Source organism: Crotalus tigris, unplaced genomic scaffold (genome assembly GCF_016545835.1).
Source record: "Crotalus tigris isolate CLP2741 ecotype Arizona unplaced genomic scaffold, ASM1654583v1 scf7180000023738.1706062, whole genome shotgun sequence".
In the NCBI taxonomy this organism is placed as follows: Eukaryota; Metazoa; Chordata; class Lepidosauria; order Squamata; family Viperidae; genus Crotalus; species Crotalus tigris.
In genome coordinates, this window is record NW_024100150.1 from 207,007 (window position 1) to 232,985 (window position 25,979).

At 59.8% G+C, this 25,979-nt stretch overlaps 2 protein-coding genes across 5 annotated transcripts in view; one reads left to right on the forward strand and one right to left on the reverse strand.

The window, feature by feature from the left end:
• Positions 1-7,245, forward strand: part of HSF1 (heat shock transcription factor 1) — a 35,450-nt gene extending 28,205 nt beyond the window's left edge. The window contains exons 9-14 of one of the 3 annotated variants that reach the window (XM_039321312.1): positions 1,427-1,639; positions 4,286-4,372; positions 5,352-5,457; positions 5,555-5,620; positions 6,104-6,173; positions 6,516-6,721. In XM_039321312.1, coding sequence (XP_039177246.1) covers positions 1,427-1,639; positions 4,286-4,372; positions 5,352-5,457; positions 5,555-5,620; positions 6,104-6,173; positions 6,516-6,721 — 748 coding nt within the window. Of the gene's footprint in view, positions 1-1,426; positions 1,640-4,285; positions 4,373-5,351; positions 5,458-5,554; positions 5,621-6,103; positions 6,174-6,515 lie in introns of all 3 variants that reach the window. The other 2 variants (XM_039321311.1, XM_039321313.1) reach the window with 2 other exon arrangements.
• An 8,630-nt stretch (positions 7,246-15,875) lies between these two features.
• On the reverse strand, positions 15,876-23,132 carry LOC120298050 (riboflavin transporter 2-like). Of its 2 annotated transcripts, XM_039321399.1 has the most exons (5): positions 22,535-23,132; positions 22,048-22,147; positions 18,695-19,793; positions 17,095-17,218; positions 15,876-16,274 (listed from the first exon to the last, which is right to left on the reverse strand). In XM_039321399.1, exons 3-5 carry the CDS (start codon positions 19,636-19,638, stop codon positions 16,062-16,064), a joined length of 1,281 nt encoding a protein of 426 aa, XP_039177333.1. In that variant the 5' UTR covers positions 19,639-19,793; positions 22,048-22,147; positions 22,535-23,132; the 3' UTR covers positions 15,876-16,061. The 2 variants fall into 2 exon arrangements, with proteins under 2 accessions (XP_039177333.1, XP_039177334.1); XM_039321400.1 differs by having other exon boundaries at positions 22,048-23,132.
• Positions 23,133-25,979: the final 2,847 nt, after the last annotated feature.

The window sequence follows — 25,979 nt, forward strand, 5'->3', positions numbered from 1 at the left end:
CTCTTCCGGGTCCCGTTGGTGACAGTGTCTCTCAGCAGGGCGGCTCCAGGATCTCAGCTTGATTTATTTATTATTTTATTTTATTTTTAAAATTTATAAGCCACCCCACTCCCGAAGGACTCTGGGCGGCTAACAATAAAAAACACATAAAACATAGCAAAACAAACAATGCAAAGACAGTCATCCAGGGGTCAGGTTTTATAAACCCCAGGCCTGCCGGAAAAGCCAGGTCTTAAGCAGCTTACGGAAGACCAACAGGGTGGGAGCGGTCCTAATCTCCGGGGGGAGCTGGTTCCAAGACGTGGGTGCCATCACAGAGAAGGCCCTCCTCCGCGACCCCGCCAAATGGCACTGCTTGGCCGACGGGGCCTGAAGGAGGCCCAGCCTCTGGGATCCAGCTCTGCTCCTGTCACTCACCGGTGGCTCTGATGCTCGTTTCCATCATGAGCCCAGAAGCCCTGGCCCCATGCTGCTCAGCCTCAGGGGACTCTGGGGCCAGGAGTCCTGCCTAAAGGAGCATATTCTGCACTCTGCACTCTCAGCCCCTTGGTAGGCAACGACTTGCTTGGTCCCCTGCCCATGTTCACTGGGTTCAGGGTCCTCAGGACCCCAGCCCCCTATTGCTTCCTCTCCCCCACCCCTCACGCTGCCAGAGGATGGAGCCAAAGGACGCCTGTCATGGCCACACAGGAGCTCCTGCTTGTAAAAGGGGAGACGGCCGCTTGCCAAAATGGGTCAGTTCTGCTCTCTTTTTCCGTCTCTGGAACTTCTGGGGTGTCAACACTGGGCGTCCTCTCCATCTCCATGGTTGCCACGATGTAAAAAAGATGTTGGGATTCTAGAAAGAGTGCAAAGAAGAGCAACAAAGAGGATCAGGGGGCTGGAGGCTAAAACGTACGAAGAACAATTGCAGGAATTGAGTATGTCTACTTTAATGAAGGGAAGGACGAGGGGGGACAGGATAGCAGTGTTCCAGTATCTCAGGGGCTGCCCCAAAGAAGAGGGAGTCAAGCTGTTCTCCAAAGCACCAGAAGGCAGGAGAAGAAGCAACGGAGGGAAACTAACCGAGGAGAGATTGAACCTAGAACTAAGGAGGGATTTCCTGACAGTGAGAACAACTAACCAGTGGAACTGTTTGCCTCCAGAAGTTGTGGGTGCTCCAACACTGGAGGTTTTCAAGAAGAGATTGGACAGTCATTTGTGTTATTCTGTTCCCTGCCTCCAGGGTTTGCCCTCCCCCTTCAGACCCCCCCCCCAAGGGCTGGCACCTTTGCCAGAAGAAGAGGAGAGTTGGGGGTGGCAGCTCTGTGGTGATGGTGGTGGGACCCTTCCCTTTCTTGCCTGCAGCCACAAGCCTCGTCCTCAAAGCCCAGTTGCCTGCCTTCACTGCTTCTCTCCTCTTTCCTCCTCTCCCGGCCTGCCTTAGGAGCAGCCACCTGGTCCATATCAAAGAAGAGCCCCCGAGCCCCTCCTGCAGCCCCTCCGCAGAGGACATCGGCCCCCCGCTCTCGCCCTCCACGTTCATCGACTCCATCTTCCGAGAGGAGCAGCCCAGCAGCGCTTCGACCACGGCCTCTCCCACCCAGGGCAGCCGAGCGCAGCCCCAGGAAAAGTGCCTCAGCGTGGCCTGTCTGGACAAGTGAGTGTGGGGCATCACGCCCGGGGCAGAGGGTCCCCTCCCCTCTCTGGCCCACTCCCCTCCGCCCGTAGCTTTGCCGTAGCCCAGGGGTGTCCGTGTCCAGCCTTGGCAACTTTAAGACTCCCGGAATTCCCCAGCCAGCTAAGTCTTAAAGTTGCCAGGTTGGGAGACCCCTGCCCTGGGCTAAGAGACCAGGGCTAGGCACGACGAGATGGCTTTTGGGCTCTCAGCTTCAGGGACTGAATTTTGTCGATCTGAAGGTGATTTCCTCCCCCCCCCCTTCGCGCTTTCTTCTAGTAAACGAGGGAGGGGCTCTTTTCTCAGCCTGGGCTCAAGCCCTCTCTTCCCCTTAGCGGGAGGGGCTGCGTTTGTCCTTCAGAGCCATTTCTGTGCCCTCTACCCCCGCTCAGTGGCCCTCCCCACCGAGGGCAGACACAGCCCCTCACGCTAAGACTGCCCTCTGCCCAAGGGGCTGAATTATCCCAGGGCCCGGAAAGCACTCTGGCCTCAGGGGGCAGCAGGCCCTCCCAGGGGCTGCAGAGACCCAGATCTTGCCCGCTAGGGCTGCAGCCCAACAGGTGCTGAGCTCCCAGGTGGGTGCCCGCTGGTGCAGCCAGACCAGGTGGGGCTGGCAGGCAAAGGCCCGGAGCAAAGCAGCAGCCTCAGGTGACCCAGGTGTGGCCACGCTCTCGCCCCGCCCTGGCCTCAGTGGCCGCCTTCCCTCCAGGCGGGGCCTTCCACCAGCTGGTCTGCACAGGGAGCCCTTGGCTCACAACAGCTCGTTTAGTGACCATTCAGAGTTACGACAGCCCTGAAAAAAGTGACCTGTGACCGTTTTTCACACACACGACCTTCCCAGCATCCCCCAGGGTCACGTAATCAGAATTTAGGCGCTTGGCAGCTGACTCATCTTTATGACGGTCGCGATCTCCCGGGTCAGTGGGGGAGGCGGACTCACTTAACAGCTCGGTTGCTAACTTGTCAGCTGTAGTGATTCGCTGAACGACTGAGGCAAGAACGGTCGTAAAATGGGGCAAAACTCGCTTAGCAAACGTCTCGCTTAACCACGGAAATGTCGGGCTCCGTTGCGGTCGTAAGGCGAGGACGGCCTGTGCCAGGAGAGGCCTGGTCCTTTTCCGAGGGGCGGAGCTTTCCCTGATGCTGGGGGAGTTTTCCTCCCCGCTACATAGCCAGAGGCAGACCCTCCCTCACGCTCGGCCGCCTTCGCGACCGGATACTGCCGTGCCCGCCTCTGCTCCAGAGGCCCCGGGGGCTCCTGGGCCTCGCTTGGCAGTCAGGCCAGCTGGGCACAGCCCGCCACTCATTCCTCCCCTGGCTCAGCACGCAGGGCACCCGGCTGCTCTGCACGTCTAGGGGGCCACTTGTAGGGCTGCAGTTTGAGAGAGTCTTCCTGGGGAGAACTGGGGGTCAACCTTGCATATGGGAACAGGCCACAAAGGGCTTTAGCTCCATAGGGCCCTGGGGGAGCAGAGCCCCTGGCCTGACTCCATCGAAGGGGGTGGGCTGCCCCCCTCTCAGCCGCTGAGCAGCCTCAAAACCCCCCTCAGGCTGGCTGGACCCGGGACGGGATGATTTGGCGAAGGGGCTACAGCGGGGCGCCCAGCCTTGGCCACTTTAAGACTTGTGGACTTCAGACCCCAGAATTCCCCAGCCGGCTATGCTTCCTTCCTCGGCCGTGTGGTCCCGTCCCAGGGCCTGTACCGTCTGCTATGCTGGCTGAGGAATTTTGGGAATTGAAGTCCACAAGTCTTAAAGTGGCAAGGTGGACACCCTGGGTTACAGCCAACCTAGAGGTGGCTGGGGAATTCTGGGGGTTGAAGTCCATGAGTCTAGACGTTGCCACGTTTGGAGAGCCCTGACCTGGTGGGGCCTTATGGGGCGGACACGAGAAGGCCAGGAAGGACCAGGGTTCTCCCCTCTGCCCCAAAGGCCCTTCTGCACGAGGGGGGGAGGCCTGCCAGAGCCTGGACGGGGGGGGGGGGTGTTGTCTTACTAACGGGAGCAGCTCCAGAGCCGGGGGGGGGGGGAGCAGACGTGCCGAGAGGCCCCAGCGTTGCCTGGCCTCCCGGTCTCTCTGGCCGTAGGCGGTGGCCTGGGCAAGATGGCCCAAAGGGGGTCACTTCCGAGCCCTCTCCGAGCTGTGCGGTTCAGAGCCCCCTAAAGGCCCTGGAAGTAGACGCAGGCCCCCCAGACCCATGCACACGTCCAGAGCAGAGCAGGGTCAGTCTGGGGTGGCCTCCTTCGGAGGAAGCCTCCTTTCTTCCCTGCCAGGGAGAGCCCCGTGGCAGGCCGGGCCTCGCCCGTTGGGGAGACCATCGCTCGGGCCCTGCAAGGGGCAGAGCTGGGCACCTTTGGGGGCCCTTGGGGTCCTGCTCCTCGCATTCTCCTGTCTGAGCGACGGGGTGCTCAGAGCTGGCAAGGCAAATGGCGAGGCGCCCTGCCCTTGCTCTGGGGGGGGGAGCTCTCTGTTGTCCTCCCCACTGGCCTGTTGTCTCTGCTCCCCTTCCCCGTCCGCGGGGGCTGCCCCTCCAGCAGCGTTCTCTGGCCGGTCAAGTGCCCCTCCTCCCTCTGGTGACAGGCCTGTGGGCCTTCTCCATCCATGCTTCTTCTTCTTGTATCTTTCAGCGTGGGTCGTGCTCCGCAGATGTCTGAAGTCACCTGCCTTTTCCCCAGCCCTTCCTCTTCCTCCCTGCTCTGCAGACCGCAGCAAGGGTTAGCATTTCCTCAGGCACGGCCGTCCCCCCCCCCAGGAGACGTGGGGAGGGAGCCGGGAGGGGGAAGCAGACGGGACCACAGGAGGGTGGCTGCTTCGCCCTCAGCTCTTGAGAGCTGCCTTAGGAGTCCCTGCAGCGCCAGAGACTCAGCCTTCTTCACCCCACTAAGGACAGAGCAGCCCCTGAATTTGCAGCCAGGGCATCTGCCCAGCCCCCTTCCACCCTCCCCCCCCCACCTGGAGGACCAAGGGGGGGGCTGCTGCTCGGAGCAGAGTTGGGCTGGCGCGCAGGGCAGCCATTCCTGGGGCTTGGGGGTTGCAAACTGGCTGGCGTGGACAGACCTGAACCCAAGGCAGGGGGTCTTACATCTTCCAAGCCTGGAGCTCTCCCGATTGCTCTCCAGAGGGGGCTGCTCCCGCTGGCTGTATGGAAGACGGAGGTCTGCTTGGTGGTCTTGCTGAATCTGACTGAGAAGGGGACTCTGGGCAGCTCAAAGCAGCTGTTACGGGTCCAGCTGGCCTCTTCACAACCTGGGGGAGCCTCTCCCCCCCCCCGCTCCGACATAGTCTGTAGACCCCTCCTCCCAGACCCCCCCTTCCCTCCCTGGGTCTCTGCTGGTTCTTGGGAGGGCTGCCACCGCACAGCGGTTCTGCTGAGTGCCCTCTTGCACGTGGATCCAGGGACCCCCAGGCAGCCCTTCTGAAACTTGCCCACGGGTGGCACAGGCACAAACAACACAGGGGCGGCTGGTGGCAGGCGGGGAGGGGTCCCTTTGGAGGAAGGGTGTCAATACCCACAACAAAGGGTATTGCCCGGGTAGTGGCCTTCTCAGTGCTTTCATCCTCCCCCACCCCCCCAAAAAAAGATCCCGGAGCAGGAATGGCAGGCAGGGGGCGTTGGCAGGAGTGCCCAGAGGGGCCGTGGCATGCTCTGCCCTCCCCCCCCCCGTCCCACGAGGTGCCCTTTTGCCTCCCCAGGAACGAGCTGAGCGAGCACCTGGAGACCATCGATTCCAGCCTGGACCACCTGCAGACCATGCTGACCACCCACAACTTCAGCGTGGACACCAGCGCCTTGTTGGACGTAAGGCCTCCCCTCGGAGCCTTGGGCAGGGCTGGGCTTCGGGGTGAGGGGGCCCTCCTCCCTAACCCTGGCTCCCCCCCCCGTCTTCTCCCGACAGCTCTTCAGCCCTTCCATGGGGGTGACGGACATGAACCTGCCGGATCTGGACAGCAGCTTGGCCAGCGTGAGTCTGCCTTTGCAGAGACCCCCTTCCCCCCCCCACCCCAGCAGGCCCTGATCAGCCCCTTCCAGCCCCGCCTCTCGCAGGCCGGAGGCTGAGCTGCCCCCTCAGTCCTCCCTCGCTCACACGGGGCCTTCTTTGAAGGCTAACCTCTGGCCTTTCCAGCCGCTGACCAGATAGATGTGATTGGCTTTTGGCTCATAGGCCAGTTGCCAGAGGCTTCCCTCTCCGTGGGGGTCCCTGGGGGCACGCTCATCCCCCCCCCCACCAGGAATTGACCCATGGCCAAAGGAGACCCTCTAAGCAAGAGGGAGGCAGGAAGCACGGTGGAAGGAAAGGATGTGGGGGAGGGGGCTGTGTTTCCCCCATCAGGGCGGGCAGGTGGTCTCTTGCCTGGGAGAACCTGTGAGGGAGGGGTCTGCCCTCAGGCTCCCCCCCCCCCACAAACACACACTGGCCTCTCACCCCTGCGGGGCCCTTTTGCAGATCCAGGAGCTGCTCTCCTCGCAGGAACCGCAGAAGCCAGCCGAGGGGGAAGACGCCACGGCAGACACAGGTGGGCACTGGGCTCTGAATGCTGGTCCCAAGCGTAGCCCGGCACGGAGGGGCCAGCTGGGGCAGGGGGCTCACTGTCTCGGAAGACCCAGGGCGGGCAGGCGGAAAGGTCTGTATGCACCCGTCACCCCCTGCCCTGTGGAGGACCCTCTGAAGCAGGGCTGGGCACCCTTTACTGCCCCTTGACCAGCCGTGGACTTCAACTCCCAGAGTTCCTCAGCCAGCGTGGCTCCCTTGGGGTCCACGGGTGGAGAGGTTCCCCTGCTGTGAGGGCTCCTGGGGCCACTGGAGGCTGCCTTCCCCTCTGATCCATGTCCCCCCTCCCCTTTCTCTGCCTTGCCAGGCAAACAGTTGGTGCATTACACGGCCCAGCCCCTCTTTCTGGTGGACTCCAACACGGTGGACGTGGGCAGCGCGGACGTACCCATCTTCTTTGAGCTGGGGGAAGGAGCCGGCTTCCCCGAGGCGGAGGGTGGCTTGGAGGACCCCAGCCTCTCCCTGCTCTCTGGGACGGAGCACGCCAAGCCCCAGGACCCCGCGGTCTCCTGAGGCCGAGCTCAGCTGGGAAGGCCTGCCGCGGGCTCCCTCTGCCCTGCCCGGCGGGGGCCAGCTCCTTCGGGACAAGAGGGCTGTTGTGCGCACGCTTCCCACGGGGGTGTTGTGGGCCCGGCTTTGGAGACGGCGGCCTGGGCGTGGAGGGACGGGGCTGGGGCCGTGGGGCCACGGGACGTTCGCCTCTGGTGCTCGTCAGGCCTCCTCGCCTGTCCGAGAGACTCCGTGGCTCCTCCAAGCAGCGTCCGAAAGGTTGAGGGGGACCTCTGGGGTACGGCTGCGGCCCTGCCTCCTGGGGACCCCCACGAGAAGGTTCCCCACCCGCCACTTTCCCCCAGTGGGGTTTATTTTATTTCCCTTGGCTTAGCAGTGAAGGGTTTGTACATTTACATTTTGATTGTTACTAGAAAAAATTGTATTTTGAATTTTTACATAAGAGAAGACGCTCCCTGCCCCTCCCTCTCTCTTCTCTCACAATATAAATATCTATATATATGTGCTCAAATATATCTATATCTCTACGGAATGGCCCATCCCGGTATCCGCTTTATCGCCTCCGACGCCCTTCTGGAGTTCTTGGGGGGTTTGGGAACGGCTGGTTCTTTGGGGGAGCCTCTGAGGAGGCCGGCCCGGTCCCAATCCAGCAGCCTCCTTGGGAATAACCTCCCCCCCCCCCGGATGTCCTTGGTTTACACTTTTGGGGTCTGTATCCCGAGCCCACCGCCCTCTTCCCTCAAGCCTGGGCCGACTAACTTGCCCCACTGCGACTCTGAGAAGTTCTTGCAGAATCCTCTGCTGCCCCCCCTTCAAGGACTCTGACAAAGGGGTGCACACACCCCCCCGGGGCACTCAGGGCCTTGGAAGTGGGAGCCAGGCCCCTCCCCTCCCAGCCCTTTCCCAGACTAACTGCCCACCTGCTGCCTCTGGCTGTGGGGCGCTTTGTTGCCTCCCTCATGGGCCAGGCTGGCAGGTGCCCCCCACCCAGCAGGAAGGGCGGCAGGCGGGCGCATCCTTGGGCAGCCTGTCCGAAGGGAGCCTCCGCCAGTTCCAGGTTCCCAGCCGCCTTTCCCGTCCTGGGGTCTGCCTAACCCCGGACGCCAGCGCCATCCTGAGACCGCAGGCAGCCTCCAGGGGAGGCCCGGCCTTGCCTGGTTGGCTGGGGTCTGCCCTTCGGCCCCTGCAGCCCGTCGCAGCTGCCAGGAAAGCAGGGTGCTGGGCCGAGACACTGCGGCGGGGGGGGGGCTCCCTTGCGATCCCCCTTCACGCAGCCCTGGAGCCCCTCGTGGCCCCTTCAGCAAAGGAGCCCAGCCTGCGCTCAGCCCTCTCTTTTTGGAAGCAAGGAGAAGAGCTGGGTCGGCCCATGGCTCCCGTCCCATGAAGACCTGGGCCGTCTTAGTCCCTCAGGCCCCCCGGGGATGCAGGGGGAGGGCCCAGGGCCCCTTCAGGGTCGATCTGGAGGGGGAAGCGGGAGGGTCCGGCCTGCCCAAGGGAGCCACAGCGGTTGGGAAGGGATGTGGGTGAAGGGCGAGCCTCACCTGGAGGCCCATCACGGGACCTCTTGGGATGAGGAGCTGTGTGTGGCTGTTCCTTAGCCCCCCCCCCCAAGCCCCTCCCCCCTGCAGTCGGAGGGAGCCTGGCCTGGCCCAGATGTTGCAGGTCCAGCCTGGCTTGGCCAGGATTCACGGCCCTTTTTTTAACTCGGGGCAGGATTTGTGGCCCCCACCTCGGTGAGCGAACCTGAGCGTGTGATGCAAGAGGGCAGCAGAACTCGGAGGGCCCCGTTTCCCGTTACAGAAGCCCACTCCCCTGCATCACGGGCCATGGTGTGGCCATGAGTTCCACATGCTGGGGATCTGAGGGCCAATTCTCCGGTCAGGACGTGCCCCTATCCTCCCAAGGGCTGTTAGGTGGGCCTTGCCAAGCTGTGGGGTGGGTGCCCGGGGAGGGGGGACACACAAGATAGCACCTTCCTGGCCGGGGAAGGGGGGCGACACAGAGACCGACAGCGGTTTGTACGTCTTTATTGGTTACAAAGGCTGCGCGTCTTACAGAAGGAGGGGCTGAACTAGCAGCCAGCAAAAGCAAAGGCAGAGCCCACCACCACCTCTACAGGGATCACGGGAAGACCTAGGGCACACGCATACATACACAAACACAACCAGGTCAGCTTCTATAATGTACAGACCTCACATGCTGGTTCAAATTCAAAACCCCAAAGATTGCCACTGAACTGCAGGTTTCCCAGCCTGGGTGGCTCTAGACAGACACGGGGGGGGGCAATAAAGCAAGTTCTGCTTGGCATCCATTCCATAGAATCCTAAGGGGGTCACTTGTCAATCGGGGGGGGGGAAGACCCCTTTGTAGCCCTGGGGGGGGTTTCCGTCTCCATCCTGGAAATCGAGCCGTTAAGGCTCTCTGCCAGATTGCCTCGCCTCCCCCTCCTGTCTGCAGGCCTGGCCCCCTCCCCATTTCCTGGCCAGGAAAGCAGTGGCCTTCCTTCTGTCCCACCCCCAGGTGGTCCAGCCAGGGACGTGGTGGGCAGCAGAGAAATCAAGTGAGGACAGTGGATTGCTTGCCGTCTGGGGATTCAGCTGGTGGTCACTCATTTCCTCCCAAGGGCCCATTCTGGCACTGCTGCCCCCAAGCGCCGATGGGGAAGGGACGGGGGCACAAAGGTGTTTATGCTTTAGAGCGGGGGTGGGGATGATGCCCCTTTTATGATTGTGGACTTCAACTCCCAGAATTCCTGAGCCGGCCATGCTCAGAAGTTCATGCTGGCTCAGGGATTCTGGGAGTCGAAGTCCACCGGTCATAAAGTGGCCAGGGTTGGGGACCCCTGTTTTGGAAGACGGGATGCCCCCACGTCAGAGGAACCAGCTGGTGTTGTTGTCTTCTCTCCCACGTATGCACGCACACAGACACACAAACATCCCTATTCTGCACCTAGCTGGGGCAGGAACCGGGGAAAGGCCGAGTCATGGGTTAGCGCAAGAGCAGGCAGGTCCTTGCGGTCAGCTGGGGCATCTCAGGATCCTCAGGAAGGGCGGGAAGAGGTGGGAGCAGCCCTCCTCACATGCCTGTGGAGGAAAAGAGACCCTCGTTACCTTGCCCTGCACCACTGGGCCGCCCTCTCAGAGAAGGGGCTCCGGGGGAGCCGGTCCCTGCGATCCCCCTCCTGGAGGGCTCAGGACAGAGCTGGCTTTCGCCCCCAAGAGCCCCCTCCCCAACTGGAGCTCTGCTTGGCCGACCTGCCAAACCGAGCCCTGGACAGCTTTCCTGCCAGCGGAAGCAGGGGCCCCGTGCTCTGCCCCCAAAGTGAAGGCATTCATGCTGGGCCACCGACTCGGGCATCCCTGGGTGCCAGGGGCCCCTGGTGGAAAGTCTCTCAGCAGCCGCAGAGACAACCGAAGGGAAGCGATGCAAGGCCTGGCCTGGCCTTCACACACACCTGGCGAACCCCAAGCCTCTTTCCCCCGCCTGGTGGGAAGGTGGCTACCCTGGAAGGTTTTGGTCACAGTCTGCTCTTTCAAGGGGGGCAAGAGGGACACTTATCTGGGGATGTCAGGGACTCTTCCGAATCGCCTTCATGGTCCAAGCCTAGCAAGGGAAGAGAGCACGATGCAAACACGGGACCCCTGGCTCTATACCCACTAACCACCCCTCCCCCCCGGCCAGCCCTAACCCGTAGCCTGGTGGACCCCCCCCCTCCCTTGAGAGCCTGGACCCAGGACTGGTGCCAGAGTGCAAGAAGGACACTGATTCCCAAACCAGAAAGGACTTACTTTCCTGGGATTCGTGTGAGTGGGCCGGCTCCTCCATGGCTGGGCCTGTGGAAACAAAGACCACGTCTCTTCCCTGCCTGAGTACCAAAACGTGGCGAAGGCGACTGGCAGGGGAGGATGGATCCCGGTTTTTGGCTTCGCAGGCCAGGAAGAGCTTCCGTTGTTTTCTGGAAGCGAGAGCTTGACTGGAGATGCCCAGAGAAGCTCCCTCTGGCTGGACAACCCCGGGAAGCCCTGGGCAGCTTGGCCCGGCCCAACTGGGGCCCGCCAGCCTTCGGGGCTTCTCGCCCAGCTGTGGGACACGGGGCCGGTCCCCTGCCTCCCCTGCAGCAGCTCCACAGGAAGAGCCCTTTCCATGATCCCGGGTCCGCCCACCCACCGCTCTGTGTGTCTCCGGGGAGAGGGTCCAGGCTGAGGGAGCCGAAGTTGGAGGCATCGCTGTGCAGCAGGTCCCCATTGATCTCCTCGGTGTGGGATCGGTCCGCCTGCGCAAAGCTCACGGGGGCCACACCTGCCCAGAAAGAGGGGGGCTGGAAGGCCGGGCTGGGGGCGGTTTCCAGGGCAGGCACCGGCCAAAAGAGGCCGCACTGCGGAGACCCCGCATGGGGGCAGAGAGGGAGGGAGGTGCCCAGTCTGCCCTCCGACTTACCTGTCGTGGCCTGCTCCCCAGGACTGGCCCCCTCACCTGTGGGGAGAAAGGCCGAGGTGTCAAAGGACGTCTGGCAGGAGGAGAAGCTTGGAGAAGGGAGCAGACTCGCACCTGCCCCCCCAAGCACCCCCTCCCCAAATGCCCCACCCAAAGCACCCCCTCCAGGAGAGATCGAAAAAGGACACCACCCCACCACCCCAGTCAGGTCCAGCTTTTCAAGACTGATGGAAACAGCTTCTGGGTTGCAGCCGGGGGACCGAAGACCCCTTCATGGAGATCAACTGAGATCCACTGTGGGCAGCTTCCTCCCGCCCCCATCTTGATAGTTTTGGCCCCAACTTCCTGGGGCGTCTCTTACTTTCTCCAGAGGCTTCCGATTTGCCTGCGATGGGGGGGTCAGAATTTGCCACAGGCTCTGCAAAAGGGGAGAGAAAAAGGCTGGGGTCCCCCACTGGACATTTCCCCCTTAACTGTTGCAGTGGGTCAGCAGCTGCTTTTTACTTCTTGCCTCCCCCCCCCCCAGTCTCTAGCAGGTCTCAGCAACCAAGCAGCCCAGGAATTCATCAGCTGCCCACGGGTGGGGGGGGGGAACCCCCCAGGTTCCCGAAAGAGGGGAGTCCCCACAGTATACCTGGGGTCTGACTGCCGGCTGGGGAGGTGGGGTCTGGCGAGCTCCGGGGCTCTGCAAAGAGAGGGATAGGGGGAGGCAGGTGGGCCAAACGCCTGGGACCAGGGAGAAAGAAGGGGGGCTTGGAATCCCCTGTGGGGTGAGAAGGGGGGGTCCTCTCTGCCTCCCTTGAAGGGGGGGCTGCACAGCTAAGCTGGGACCCAGCGAAGCGGGTGCCCCGGGGGGGGCTCAGGGGCCCCTGGAGACGGAGCTGCCCCCCAGGCGACGGCAGCCTTTCCAGCGCGGCCTCCCCCGCAGGGCACAGTCTCCCCGCGCCCGTGGGACGCTGCCTGGGGGACCAGCCCCTGCCCCGCGGGGAGGCCGCCGGAGCCGCTTCCAGGCAGCGACCGGCGCAGCTCACCATCCGCGGCCACCGCGGCCAGGAGCAGAAGAGCGGCTGCCGCCGGGGCCAGGAACCTGCAGCGAGGGAGGGAGAAGCGGCCGCGCGTCAGGGCCAGCGGAGCGGAGCGCGGGTGGGAAGCCCAGCCGCCCGGCCCGGGCTCCGGGCTCTCTGCCAGGCGCAGGAGCCCCACCGGCGTCTCGGGGGGGGGCCTCTTGAAGGCGCCGCTCGAAGCTTCCCCGGCGGGGAGCCCCGCAGCCTCGCTCGCTCTCCGGACTAGCTGGAGGCGGCTTTGCCAGCGCTGCCCCCGTCGGTCCCTCCGCTGCCCCAGGCGCCCCCCCCCCGACGCCCACCTGTGCTGCGCCCGCATGATGCCGGTGGGCCGAGAGACCGGGGGAGAGCCCTATATGGGCCTCGGGGCCAGGGAGGAGCCAGGCCGGGGTGGGGCGGCAGCCAATCCCTGGCTGGCAAAGGGGGGGGGGTGAAGCGGCGAGCCCGCCGCGGCCCTCCCCAAAGCGCGGGGCGGTCGGTCGGGCGCCGAGCCGGCATTTCCCCAGCGCCGGTGCCCCGGGTGGCCTTCCCGGCCGGTGAGTCCGGGCGAGGATCGCAAAAAGGAACCGTCGCTACGAAATCCGGTGGTCCCCAGTTAGCCGGAGGGTCCCTTGCGGGACTCGGGGAAGCCCCATACTCCCCAGCCAGCCCGAGCGACGCCTGGCCGATACGGCGAATGTCCTCCGCCTCCTTCGGAGCAGCTGGGCCCGTGGAAGGGTCGGGAGCGGGGGGGGGGCGGGTCCCCAGGGCTTGCCTGCCCAAGACTGGGCCTCTGGACCTCAGCTCACGCACCCCCACCCTCTGCAGCCGAAGCACCCCCCCAGTTGTTTGGTGCCTTGCATTTGTAAATCATGGTTTACACTTCGGTCGCCTCCTCAAACCATAGTCAAGCAATCGGGTGGTACCTCCCCAGAAAGTGGGCCGGGTGGAGGAACCGGGAGAACAAAGCGCCTCTGTGTCGGCCCGGCTCTCAAGCGGCTTCAGTCCAGGCGGGGGTCACGGGTGGGGCAGCCTCTCCTACCCCGCCGGCCCACCTGCGCGCGGGTCCCAGGCCAGGATCGGATCCGCGCAGTAAAGGAAGGAGCGGGGCGCGCGCGTCGGGGGGAGGGGTAGGGGGGGGGTAGCTGGGCATCCTTTATGGTGCTGGACCGAGGCGGGAGCTCCGCTCCCGGTGGACGGGGGTATCGCCTCGTTCTCTCTTCCGTGCCCAGGTCTTCCCCCGGGGCCGATCCTGCTCATCCGCCCAGCCAGCCCCCCACCCCCCGACCCGTGTTTTGGCCTGGCCTCTTAGCCAGCCCGGGCCCGGCTTGGCTCCTGCTCTGGCCGGGGCAGGCCGGCGGGTCTCAACCTAGTAATTCGCACTCATTTCCCCGGCGGAAGGCCGGACGGTTCTGAGGCTCTTTGGACACGTCGAGGAGGCCCCGCGGAGGCTGATCGCCGCCCCCCGCTGGGGCATCTGCCCTGGACCAGCCGGCTCTGGAGGGAGCCGTGTCTCCCCGGGACCCTTCGAGGGAGGTCTCGGGGTTCTCGGAACCAAAGGGCGGTGAGCAGCCCGGGCACAGAGCGCACAGAGCTGGCCCAGGCCGGGCCAAGGGGGGGGGAGGCCCACCTCGTGCCAGCTCTGTCCCCAGCAGCGCCGCTGCGCCAGCCGACCTGCTGGCGGCCCCCGGGTGCGGCAGGGGGGGGCGAGGCAGGCGGGTGGGGGCGGGCGGGGGTCAGCCAAGCGGCAGTGGGGGCCGAGGCGGGAACCCCCCCCCCGCTCCGCCCCGCCGGCCTCGCAGAACAAGGCGGCCTTTGCCGAGCTCAATGCGCCTTTGTCTGACTTGAAAGGCTCCCTGGCGGCGGAGGGGGCTCACCTGCCCGACTCCGCCGCCGTAATGAGAGGGCAGGTAGGCACCTGCCCGCCTCCCCGCTGCGGGCCCGAAAAGCGGAGGCGGGGGGGGTCCCAATCGCTGCGTCACGCGGGCGGGCTGGAGGGGGCGAGTCATGCCCGAGATCGGGGCTTGGAGCGGGGGGGGGGAATCACGCGAGGGGCAGCTCTCCCCCCGCTCTGCTCCCTTCGCCTGAGCCTCCCCCCCAGCGGAGCTCTGAAGGGGGAGCCCAAGGCTGGGGGGCCACTGGAGGGCGCTACGCGGGGGGATCCGGCGAGTCCCCCCCCCGCAGACTGCGACGAAGCTGCCTGGGACTTTCTTTCCGAACTGCTCGCTGGGGTCCCGGGGCAGCCAGCTGGCGAGCTGACCCTGTAGCGAGGTCCGGCCGGCGGAGGGTCAGCTGGAGGGGAAGAGTCGGGGGCACCAGGAGGGGGATGGGGCTCCCGGCTCCCTTTTTCCTTCCGTGGCTTTCGGCAGCCTGATCAGCTGGGCTGACGGCCCACTTGCCTTAGATGGGCCCGTTGCACCCCCCCTCGCCCTGCCCCCCCCGCCTCTGGGAAGCTTTAAGCGGCTCCTGGTTCTTTGGCGGGCCCTGCTGCCCTCTAGAGGCCCTGGGCAGCACTGCAGCTCAATCAAGGTCCTGGGCCGACGACTCCTCACCTCCCAAGTACTTGCTAGAGTCGACCCTCAGGACTGCCCCCCCCTTTGGAAAGCAAATGGGGCTGGGGTGGCAGTAGCCTTTCCTGGGTGGGAGGAGAGTGGGCACTTTTTTCTCCTGATTGGGACTAGGGCTTGGAACCCCGAATCTGCCCTGCCAATTTGGAAGTCTGCTTGAGCTGAATCAGGGTGAAAATTGTGCTGGCTACTGAGTGTTGGACAGTGAACAAATTACCTTTGACGGGGGGGGGCATCCTTGTCAGCAATAGCAGAGAAGCGGGGGTCCCAGCTGTCTTTTGGGAAGGTTTTTGACTTCCCAACCTGGCCTGTAGCCCCCTGACACATCAATGGAGGTTTTGCTCATTCTGACTGCTGCACAGAAGCGGGGCCCCACCCACAAAGATGTAAAACTGATGCAATTCTGCTGCTCTGGAAAAAGACACCCCCCCCTTTGCTCTTCTAAAAGAAAGCAGAGAACACCTGGACATCTTTAGAAAGACCTGCCAACCTTATATAAGTTGCTGCAAAATAAAATCAAGTTTCAGTGCCACACACAGGAGATCAGCAGCAATAAAGGGGAGACCTTGCTGTTGCCAGCCCACTTCCCACCCCAGCTGACCTGAAGCACAATCTCGGGTGATTGTGTGTGTGTGTGTGTGTGTGTGTGTGGCATAGAATCAAACTCACACGAGATATTAGTACCGCTTTATAAAGTCTTAGTAAGGCCACATCTGGAATACCTGCATCCACTTTGGTCATCGCATTACAAAAAAGATGTTGAGACTTTGGGGAAAGTTCAGAGAAGAGCAACTAGGATGATTAAAGGCCTGGAGACTAGAACATATGAAGAACGATTGTGGGATTTGGGTTTAGCTAGTCTAGAAAAAAGAAGGACTGGGGGGGGGACATGATAGTTGCCTTCCAGTATTTGAGGGGCTGCCCCAAAGAAGAGGGGGTGAACTTATTTTCCAGAGCATCAGAAGGCAGGATAAGAAGCAATAGATGGAAACTGATCAATGAAAGAAGCAACCTGGAATTAAGGAGAAACTTCCTAACAGTGAGAACAATTAGCCAGTGGAACAGCTTGCCACCAGAAGTTGTGGATGCTCCATCACTGGGGGTTTCCAAGAAGAGACTGGACAGCCTCCTATCTGAAAGGGCATAGGATCTCCTGCTTGGGCAGGAGGTTGGACTAGATGACCTCCAAAGTCCCTTCCAGCTCTATTCTGATTGACTAGGACTGGGGGGGGGCTCTTGGCAGCTTTCACGGCAAGGCCAGGAACAACAGCCCCCATGGTGTTGGGCCCGTCCAGGGTCCCATTAGCTGGGGCAGCTGGAGTTGCAAGGTTCTCCCGAGTGGAAGAAGCCATAGATGCTGACCAGAGGGAAAATGATGAGAGCCCCCACCATGGAGCCCAGCTGGACCACTGCCCCACACCAAACCAGGGCGCTGCGTCCCTCGTCGTGCAGAATCGTCCCAATCATCAGTTTGACGTAAGAGAAGACGCCGATGAAGAGGACCCAAGAGAGGACCTGAACAAAAAGGGAGTGAAGCAGTCAAGTCTTTGGTGTCTCCCTGTACCACAGCCTGCCCCACCCGAGAGGGGCACAAGGGGGCCACATTCCCCACCTCCCATGCTTGGAGGGGGGCCGGGACAGTGCTAGGGAGGATGCCAGCTTGACTCTGTGGGGGGGGGAGAAGGTTCAGGCAGTCCCCTCCCTCCACGCAGCCATGACTCCATGGACAGAGGTGCAGGCATTCCTGCCTCCTTGGGCAGCGGTCTGAAGGAGGGGAGGGCCCCCAGCCTGGCTCCCCCCCCCAGCCCTTCAGACACAGGCTGCTCTCCCCAGCTGCAGGGGGTCTCCTCCTGTCCCTTGAACTGCTCCATGCCGGGTAGAATCCTGACTCCTGGGGGGCTGGTCCCAAAACAGACTAAACTCAATGATAGGGGCCAAGGTCCTCCTCTGTTTCAGAGTTGTTGTTGTGAGATGCGGCCATGTGTGTCCAGCTGGAAGCTGCCTAACAGCATGCTGAAGGAGGGGGGCCCGCCTCTCACTGGCTGTTCACTTGGCCAAAAAGGTCTTCTGAATAAGCCGCAACTAGCCGAGCTCAACCCACACACTGTCACATGCCACAGTGGCTGCGTTCACACAACGCACCAAAGCAAAAAGGCCGCATTGTAGTTTCAATGGGCCCGGTCACTTTGGCCAGGGCAGGGACAGTGACCGGCTGGGCAGCCTTGGCTCAGGCACTGCCACTGAATGGATGCTCCCCTGCTGACACCCCCCCCCCCGTAGCCTTGGGGAACGTTGGACATCCCCCAGGTGGGGTGGGGGCTCCGTTCCTACTTACGATGAGGAGGACACCGAGAGGCGAATGCAGCAGGGGGGGGCAGGGGCTGAAGGAAGCCATGCTGACGATGTAACAGGCCAGGAGGGATCCAGCCAAGGAGAGGAGAGTGAGGAGCATCAGGGACCTGAAAGGGGGAGCAAAGGTGGGGGTGGGGGTGGTGCCTACAACTGCAAAGCCACCTGCCTGCCTGCCAGCCAGGTGCGGCCCCCAGCTCGGTAAGGCCAGGCCCCCCTGCGCTCCGAGAGCTATTGGGACACGTCTGTTCAGGGCAGAAAGACCTGGCCTCTGGGGGGGGGGTTCCATCCTCCAGGGCTGCCACCTCTCACCAGTGCAAAATGGAACAAGGCCATCTTCATTCCGATCTACATTTCCCTCTAGGTCAGTGTTTCTCAACCTTGACCATTTTAAGGCATGTGGACTTCAACTCCCAGAATTCCACAGCCAGCAATGCTGGCTGTGGAATTCTGGGAGTTGAAGTCCACATGCCTTAAAATTGTCACGGTTGAGAAACACTGCTCTAGGTGCATAAGCCAGGCTCCCGGGAAGAAGGGTCCTCCATTAGCTTCACCCTCTCCTCTGCATAGCTACCCACCTCGGCCTGCTCTGCTGAGACCCACCTTCCTCTTCCAGGGGAGAACAAGCCCACATGTGTCACACATACATGTACACACACACACACACACACACACACACACACACACACGGAGGGAGGGAGGGAGGGAAGGAAGAGAGAGAGGGGGAGATAGAGGGAGGGAGAGAAAAAGGGGGAGACAGGGAGGAAGAGAAAGAAAGAGGGAGGGAGAGAGGGAAGGAAAGAAGGAAGAAGAGGGAGACAGAGAGAGAAGGAGAGAAGAGAGGGAGGGAGGGAGAGAAGAGGGAGGGAGAGAAGAGAGAGGGAGGGGGAGAGAGAGCAAGAGACCATTAAAGGATCTGAGAAGTTGCAGGAGTTGATGACTCTCTCTGCTGAGACTGGAGGGGGGGGCAGCTGTTGGCTGGGGAGGTTCCCATTGAGCTGAGGGCAGGGAGGGCACTGCCCGGGGGAGGGGGCTCCTTTTTTCAGGGTCTGGGAGGAGGCCGGGCAGGATGCCACTGAAAACGGGAAGCTGCTTTATTAGGAGCTCCTTTTCTCAAACCAGAACATCCCCCCCACCAGGAGATTCTCTGCCCACACAGGTGGGTTGCCCACCCTGAGTTGCACAGCTGTCCTGAGGGTGCAGTGTTGGCCTTTGGGCATCCAGGTGTCTGGGCTGGATCTACCCGAACAAGGGTCTGGGGTCAGGCCAGGTTTGGTAAGGGAGGACAGCCCTCTAAGCCCCCTCCCAGCTGTCACTCCTGCCTTCCAGAAGGCTGGCTGGAGACGAGGGCTTTGGGTGAGGGGTGCCCAGCGCAGCGATGCAGGAGGGCAGTGCCAGCTGTGCCAGCCGAACGGGAGCTTTGGGGCCATCTCCATCTCCACTGCTGCAGGGAGACCAGCCACCAAAGAGCCCCTGAGTGAAACATCCCCCACCAATTCTCAGGGGCCGGCTGGGTTGCCTGTGTGGAGCCAGTTCCCACCCTGTGACTGGGGTCTCTCTAACAAGGCTCCGTCCCCCCAGCTCACCTGCTGGCCAGGAACATCCCAAGGAGGCAGGCGAGCGGGTTGGCCAGGCTGCCCAAGGTGGCCGAGAGGTGGTAGGTGAGGCGGCCGTGGGGCAGGCAGGAGTAGGACTGCAGTGGGGGGAGGAGGCCGTTGGTCAGTGCGTTGGCCCAGGCCATCAGCCCAAAGACGCAGGCCTTCTGGGCACGGGAGTAGCCGGTGCCACGGCTGGAGTCGATGGCCCCGAGCATAGGCTGTCCTGTCTCCGTGGCTGGGGTGCCATCCGGGCTCTCTCGGCAGGCACGGTTCCCCTTTGCCCGCCGGGGCAGGTGGTTGAGGGCGAGGAAGGCTGCCAGACTCACGGCCATCATGCCGCTCAGCAAGAGGAAGAAGGTCCGGATGGAGAAGCGGGCCGCCTGGTACTCCACCAGCAGCTCTGAGGTGCCGTTGCCCACCAGGCTGCCGTTGACGCAGCGAGCCGCGCCGGCCCCCTGCCCCAGCGCCAGCAGCCCCGGGAGGAGCCCGCTCAGCCCCTCGCCCACGAAGTAGCTGGTGAGGTGCCAAGGCTGCAGCCGGCGCATGTAGGGCAGGAAGGTGACGGAGGAGGTGCAGTCCACCAGGGCCAGGAAGAAGAGCAGCACCATCAGCGCCACGCTGTAGCGGGCGGCGCCCAGTGGCTGTGTCTCCTGCCAGAAGAAGGCCAGCAGCAGGCAGGCCAGGCAGCCCAGGGCCAGCAGCCCGTAGATGACGCCCACCTCGTCCGCCCGCCCCCGGAGGATGCGGTGCGCCAGGGTGAAGGCCAGAGGGCCCAGGTTGGCCACCTGGACGATGATGGTCAGGTAGGTGGGCAGGAGCCAGCCCTCGGGCACCTGGGGCACGATCAGCGGCAGCTCCACCCACACGCCGTTGATGGCCACCCAGGAGCCCGTCCCCAGCAGGCAGACCAGCAGGTGGACTAAGAGGCCCATGCTCCTGAGCGGGCCGTGCTCAGATTGCTGCAGCTTCTGGAACAATAATAGGCGATGGGCGAATCCAGTTGTGCGAAGGCTGTGGGGTGCCGAGGGGTCTCCCTCCCTGCCTCCCTCCTCCTTCAGAGGCTCCGCTGCTCCTGGGGCTCCTCTCACTGCAGGGAACAAAGGAGAAAGGCAAGAGGGAGGCAGCTCAGGCGCCTCGGAGGGAAAAACGCAGTTCTGTGAGACGTAAATCAGAGAAACGTGTGACGGTGCTGTGTCTTTTTTAAAAAGAGGCAGGTAGTTCTCTACTTACCGCCCACAACTGAGTCCAAAATTTCTAGTTGTTAAGTGAGTTTTGCCCCATTTCACGACCTTCCTTGCCACAGCTGTTAAACGAATCCCTGCAGTTCACACGGTCGCTAAGTGAATCTGGAGCCCCCCATCAACTTTGCTTGTCACAGGGTCGCAAAAGGGGATCACGTGACGCCCCCAGGACACTGCGGCCGTCATAAATGCAAGCCAGTTGCCAAATTTTGATCACGTGACCGTGGGGATGCTGCAATGGGTCGTAAGTGTGAAAAACGGTCGTAACTCACTTCCCAGCGTGCTGTAACTTTGAACGGCCACTAAACGAAAGACTGTAGTTTGAGGACTCCCCGTATTGGAGCTGCATCTCTCTGCAGCTCAGAATGGCCGCGCTGATCCCAGGCAGGAGGAGACGGCTGTCCCCTCGGCCACGCCAGGCTCCCTCCCCACTTGGCTCCCCGGGAAAGCTCGGCTGTGCCCATTTGCCTCCTCCTGGCCACGGGGCTCTCAGCCGGTGCCATCTCTGGTCTGGGCACGAAGGCGTGCTGGACCCGTGCCGGCCATTCTGGACAGGCCTCCCCAGCCAGAGTGGACGATGGAGGCGGTGTTAGCTGCGTGACATCTCTAAGGTAGAGGCGTCCCACCTTGGCCACTCCAAGACCGGTGGAATCAACTCCCAGGATTCCCCAGCCTACTGGCTGAAGACTTCTGGGAGTTGAAGTCCATAAGTCTTGAAGTGGCCAAGGCTGGACATCGCTGGTCTAAGGCAACGTTTTGCATGCTGGCTGGGGAATTCTGGGAGTTGAAGTCCACCAGTCTTTTGCATGCAAAGTTCTTCTGTGCTCTTCGAGTACCAACCAGCGGTTCTCTGACTACGGGCTTAGCTCTTTTCCTAAACAGCCTCCGATCCCTCCATCTGCTGGCCCTGGAGGCCCTTCCTGTTGAAGGCCAGGCTGATCTGGAAGAGCTCCTGCCCTGGCTCGCCCCCCTCCCTCTGTTAGTCAGCTGAGGACTGTTTTTAATCTCCAGAAAGAGAGGACTATGCATTAAAAGGCACCCCAAATAGCAGCTGACCGGCATGGGGGAAGCAGTTGTGCCCTGAAGCACCAAGAGACAAAAGCCCCATTCCCAGCCCCAGTGGAGTCTTTCCAGAAAAAATAAATTGGAGAGAGAGAGAGAAAGAGGGAGGGAGAGAGAGAGAGGGAGAGAGAGAGAGAAAGAGAGAGAGAGAGACTCTGTACCACGGTACTTAGACAACAGAATAACAGTTGGAAGGGACCTTGGAGGTCTTCTAGTCCAACCCCCTACTCAAGCAGGAGACCCTAGCTTAGACCATTTCAGACAAATGGCTGTCCAGTCTCTTCCTGAAACCTCCACTGCACCCACTGCTTCTGGAGGCAGGTGGTTCCACTGGTTAATTGTTCTGACTGTCAGGAAGTTTCTCCTTAGTTCTAGGCTGCTTCCTTTCTCTTCTCCTCTTCAATCTGTCTCTTCCCCTCTACCTGTTCCCAGGACAGATTAGGGCGAGCAAATTCCATCCATCAAATGGAAGGGCAGCAGACGCATTTAATAAATTAAATTGTGTTTAGCTACAACCTTATTTTGCAGGGAGGGAAAAACCTTTGGAGGCAGCAGCCAGTAATCAGGGCTCCCGTCCATCCTTCAAGGGTTTAAGATGGGGGGGGGGTCCCATTCCCTGAAGCCACAAGAAGGATTCTTCGGATTGCCTTCCTCTGCTTTGCTGAAGGCCATAAATCGCGGAAAGTTAAGTGACCTCAGGAACTTTTCACCTTCTCTGGTTCCTGTCACCAGATCTGAATGGTCTGCTGGCTTTGAAAATGTGGCTTGTGTTACAGGGTTCCAATAGTGGCAGTTCCAATCTTTTGGGACTTCCTGCGAAGTCTGACAGGCGGGAAGCACCGGCCAAGACCAAAGCAAGGGATCCTATGTGTGTGCTACGGGGGGGGGGGGACGCGCCACCATTCTGCAGTTAAAGACGCTGAGCTTGTTAGCTGGAGAACTGCCAACCAGGGGGGGGGGGTGAGCTTCCGTTCCTTGCCCCAGCTCTGCCCACCTAACAGTTGGAAAGCATGGAAATGCGAGTAAATAAATAGGTACCACGTCGGTGGGAAGGTTACTGCATTCCTGGTGCCTCGGCATGTAGTCCTGCCGGCCATACGGCCACGGAAATGCCTTCAGACAACGCTGGTTCCCTTGGCTAAGAATCGGAGATGAGAGCAGCACTTTAGAGTCAAAGGTGACAAGGATAGGGGAGACCTTTATGGGTGCTGCTGGAGCTCCCCCAGGTAAATCTTGAGGGATGTAAACCCTCAGAAGAAGCCAAGGGTCGCTTTCCCTGAATGCCCCCACCCCGGCCCCAAAGGAAGGGCAGGAGCCTGGCCCAGAACTCCCAGGGCAGTGAGGGATCCAGCCCCCCCAGACCCTTGGCCGAAGCCAGGCCGGTTCCCTTTGGGGCAGGAGACACGGTGCCAGGAAAGCACGCTCCCTGCCGCCACAGGGCTGGCTCCCGCTGGGCAACAGGGACGAAGGGCACCCCCTGCTTCAGCAGCCCCCAACTCTCGGCCCTCCCCGGGCTGCCTCTTACCGGATGGAAGGAGCCCCGGATCGCCCCAGTGGCTGCCCTAAGCGGAGGCCGTGCAGGAGGAACCGCCTGGCTCCTCTTCCTATCCGGAGATCTGCTTCCCTGGCTCTGCGGATTCCACCTTGGCCTTGCCAAAAGGCGTGGCGCCTAAGGAGCAGCGCGGCCACTGGGCAGCGCTGGCCTTTGGCTCTGGGCAAGTCTTTGGAGTGGAACCTCAGTTGGCTGAGCACCACTTTCCTGTCCCTGGAGGGTGGGGGAGGGCCTTCACTTCCAGGCAGCCACCCAAGAGATGGTTGTCTGGGCTCTGCTCGGACCCCCAACTCTGCCCCCCCCCTTCCATGTCCAATTCTTTTAAACACTTCTGACATTGTCAGAACCCAGTTGTTGGGAGGGGGGGTGATTTCTTTATTCTCTGTTCTTGCGGGTTCTGCCATATTCCTGGGGGAGGGGGGAAGCTACGGGTGCTACAATGTATCCTCTCCGCTTTAATCCATCTGCTTGTGCTACAATGTATCAAGATCACATGAAGGGTTAATACCACTTTACAAGGCCTTGGTAAGGCCACACCTGGAATCCAGCATCCAGTTTTGGTCACCACGATATAAAAAAGATGTTGAGACTCTAGAAAGAGTACAGAGAAGAGCAACAAAGATGATTAGGGGACTGGAGGCTAAAACATATAAGGAACGGTTGCGAGAATTGGGTATGTCTAGTTTAACGAAGAGAAGGACAAGGGGGGACATGATAGCAGTATTCCAATATCTCGGGGGCTGCCATAAAGAAGAGGGAGTCAAGCTGTTCTCCAAAGCACCTGAAGGCAGGACAAGAAGCAACGGGTGGAAACTCATCAAGGAGAGAAGCAACCTAGAACTAAGGAGAAACTTCCTGACAGTTAGAACAATTAACCAGTGGAACAACCTGCCTCCAGAAGTGGTGAATGATCCAACACTGGAAGTTTTTAAGAAGAGACTGGACAGCCATTTGTCTGAAATGGTATAGGGTTTCCTGCCTGAGCAGGGGGTTGGACTAGATGACCTCCAAGGTCCCTTCCAACTTATTACTATTATTATTATTATTATTATTATTATTATTATTATTATTATTATTATTATTATTATTATTATTATCCTCTCTGCTTCTCTCTGTCTGCTTGCTCTTTGATCTGTTTCTCTTGCTGCCAGCCTGGGGTGAGAATGGAAGGTACCTTCAGCCATCTGCCATATCTCTTGCTGCGGAAGAAGAGGCACGAGGACCTAGCAGCCTAAAAAGCTTGGGAACGGCGTCTTATTAACCCCATTCCACAGCAGGTTCATTCCTGGAGATTGGCCCATTTGAACTGACTGGATGGACTATCAGGGTTTGGTAGATGCTCTTTTAACCTATTGATTTGCGCGGGAACCCTCAGACCCTGCCTTCTACGCCTGCTGTCAACTTCTCCTAATAAAAGTTCCTTCTGGAATGAAGCTGTTCCAGGAGTTCTGCTTTCCTGGACTGAGGATGTCCTTACAGACATCCTGCCTGCTTGCTCCGGTTTATAACCCATATTATTTTGCGTTTCCTATCCTGAGTAAGGAAGTCAGCCTTTATTTCCCTCAACACAGCTAGTCCTCAACTTATGACCGCAATTGAGCCCCAAATTTCAGTTGCCAAGTGAAACATTTGTTAAGTGAGTTTTGCTCCATTTTACGACCTTTCTTGCCACAGACGTTAAGCAAATCACTGCAATTAATGTCAGTAACCCGGTCGTTAAGTGAATCCGGTTTCCCCCACTGACTTTGCTTGTCCGAACGTCACAAAAGGGGATCATGTGACCCTCCCCGGGATGTTGCAACGGTCGTAAGTACGTTGCTAAGCATCTGGATTTTGATCACGTGATCCCTTGGCAGGCTGGAAAGGTTTAACTGTGGAAAACGTTCATCATTCACAGTTTTTTCAGTGCCGTCGTAACTTTGAACAGTCACTAAATGAACTGTTGTAAGTGGAGGGCTCCCTGTAGTTTGGAGAGGGAAAGGGGGCGAAGGGGGCCCCCTTGGAGCTGCCCTCTCTCAGAAGTGGGGGCTGCTTGCCAGGAGACTGGAGGGAGGAGGGGAGGCAGCTGGGGATGGGAGGCTGCTGTAGAAGCTACCCTCCCCTCCCCCCCCCCAAATGAAGCCAGGATCCAGGCTGCCAAAGGAGCTGGCCAAAGCTGGGCTGCGTCTCTAGAACACAATAGTGTTCAGTGTCTTTCTTTCTTTCTTTCTTTCTTTCTTTCTTTCTTTCTTTCTTTCTTTCTTTCTTTCTTTCTTTCTTTCTTTCTTTTTTTCTTTCTTTCTTTCTTTCTTTCTTTCTTTCTTTCTTTCTTCTCTTTCTTCCTTCTTTTTCTCTCTCTTTCTTTCTTTCTATTTCTTTCTTTCTTTCTTCTCTTTCTTCCTTCTTTTTCTCTCTCTTTCTTTCTTTCTATTTCTTTCTTTCTTTCCCTCCCTCCCTCCCTCCCTTTTCTTTCTTTCTTTCTTTCTTTCTTTCTTTCTTTCTTTCTTTCTTTCTTTCTTTCTTTCTTTCTTTCTTTCCCTCCCTCCCTCCCTCCCTCCCTCCCTTCCTTCCTTCCTTCCATCCTTCTTCTTCCCCTATTTAAGCAGCTATGAGCCCAGTAGAGTTCTGTGAGGTAGGATGGGCTGAAAGAGTAACTGTCCCAAACTTACATCCATGGCTGAGGTGGACTAGAACCTTGGCTAGATTGACCTGGGTGGACTGACTAGAATCCAGGACTGAGCGAGACAAGTTAGCCTGACAACATCCACACAGGCTTTTAGTAATGACAACACTGAAGGTGCCAAGAGGTGAATGGTGTTAAGATCACCTCCAAATCCTTGACTCGTCATTTCTTTATGTTAAAAAAGTTTTTAAAAATCCAGTTTTTATTGTATTTTGATTGGCTTTTATGTAGTTCAGTTATGGAATTCTGATTTTTTTTTTCAGGTGGTGCCAAGCTATTTAATATCTAATTACACTGGACAAGAGATTTTGCTTCCTGAACACGTTTGGGTGCATCTTGTAGATTTTTGGCTGCTAATCGCAAAAATTTAATTTATCACGTACCATTTTTTTAGAAATCTTTTTACGCAAAGGCAACGTATAGCCTTCAGTGCCTGCTGGCTCTTTGCCCACATGAAAGATGCATACAAAAAGGCAGAACCGTTGCTGAGGCACTTTCCATACAGCAAGCAAACCGGAATATCTGGGGAGATTTAAAGCTTGTGGCTATCCTGCTTGGCATGCAGCTTGGATACACCATCTCCTGTTGTTACGTGTGCAAATGGAAAAGCCGCACACAAGAGTCACGTTACATTAAAAAGAAATGGCCACTCCAAAAGTATTTGGTTCCAGGATGGAAAAATAGAACAGAACAGAACAGAACAGAATGTAGAGTAGAGTAGAGTAGAGTAGAGTAGAGTAGAGTAGAATAGAATAG

Coding starts and splice junctions, on each gene's coding strand:
- LOC120298050 (XM_039321399.1), bottom strand. CDS start 19,638: ATGGGCCTCTTAGTCCACCTGCTGGTCTGCCTGCTGGGGACGGGCTCC. Junction 17,219..18,694: donor GGGATGTTCCTGGCCAGCAG/GTGAGCTGGGGG, acceptor TCCCCCTTTCAG/GTCCCTGATGCTCCTCACTC. Junction 16,275..17,094: donor CTCTCGGTGTCCTCCTCATC/GTAAGTAGGAAC, acceptor CTTTTTGTTCAG/GTCCTCTCTTGGGTCCTCTT.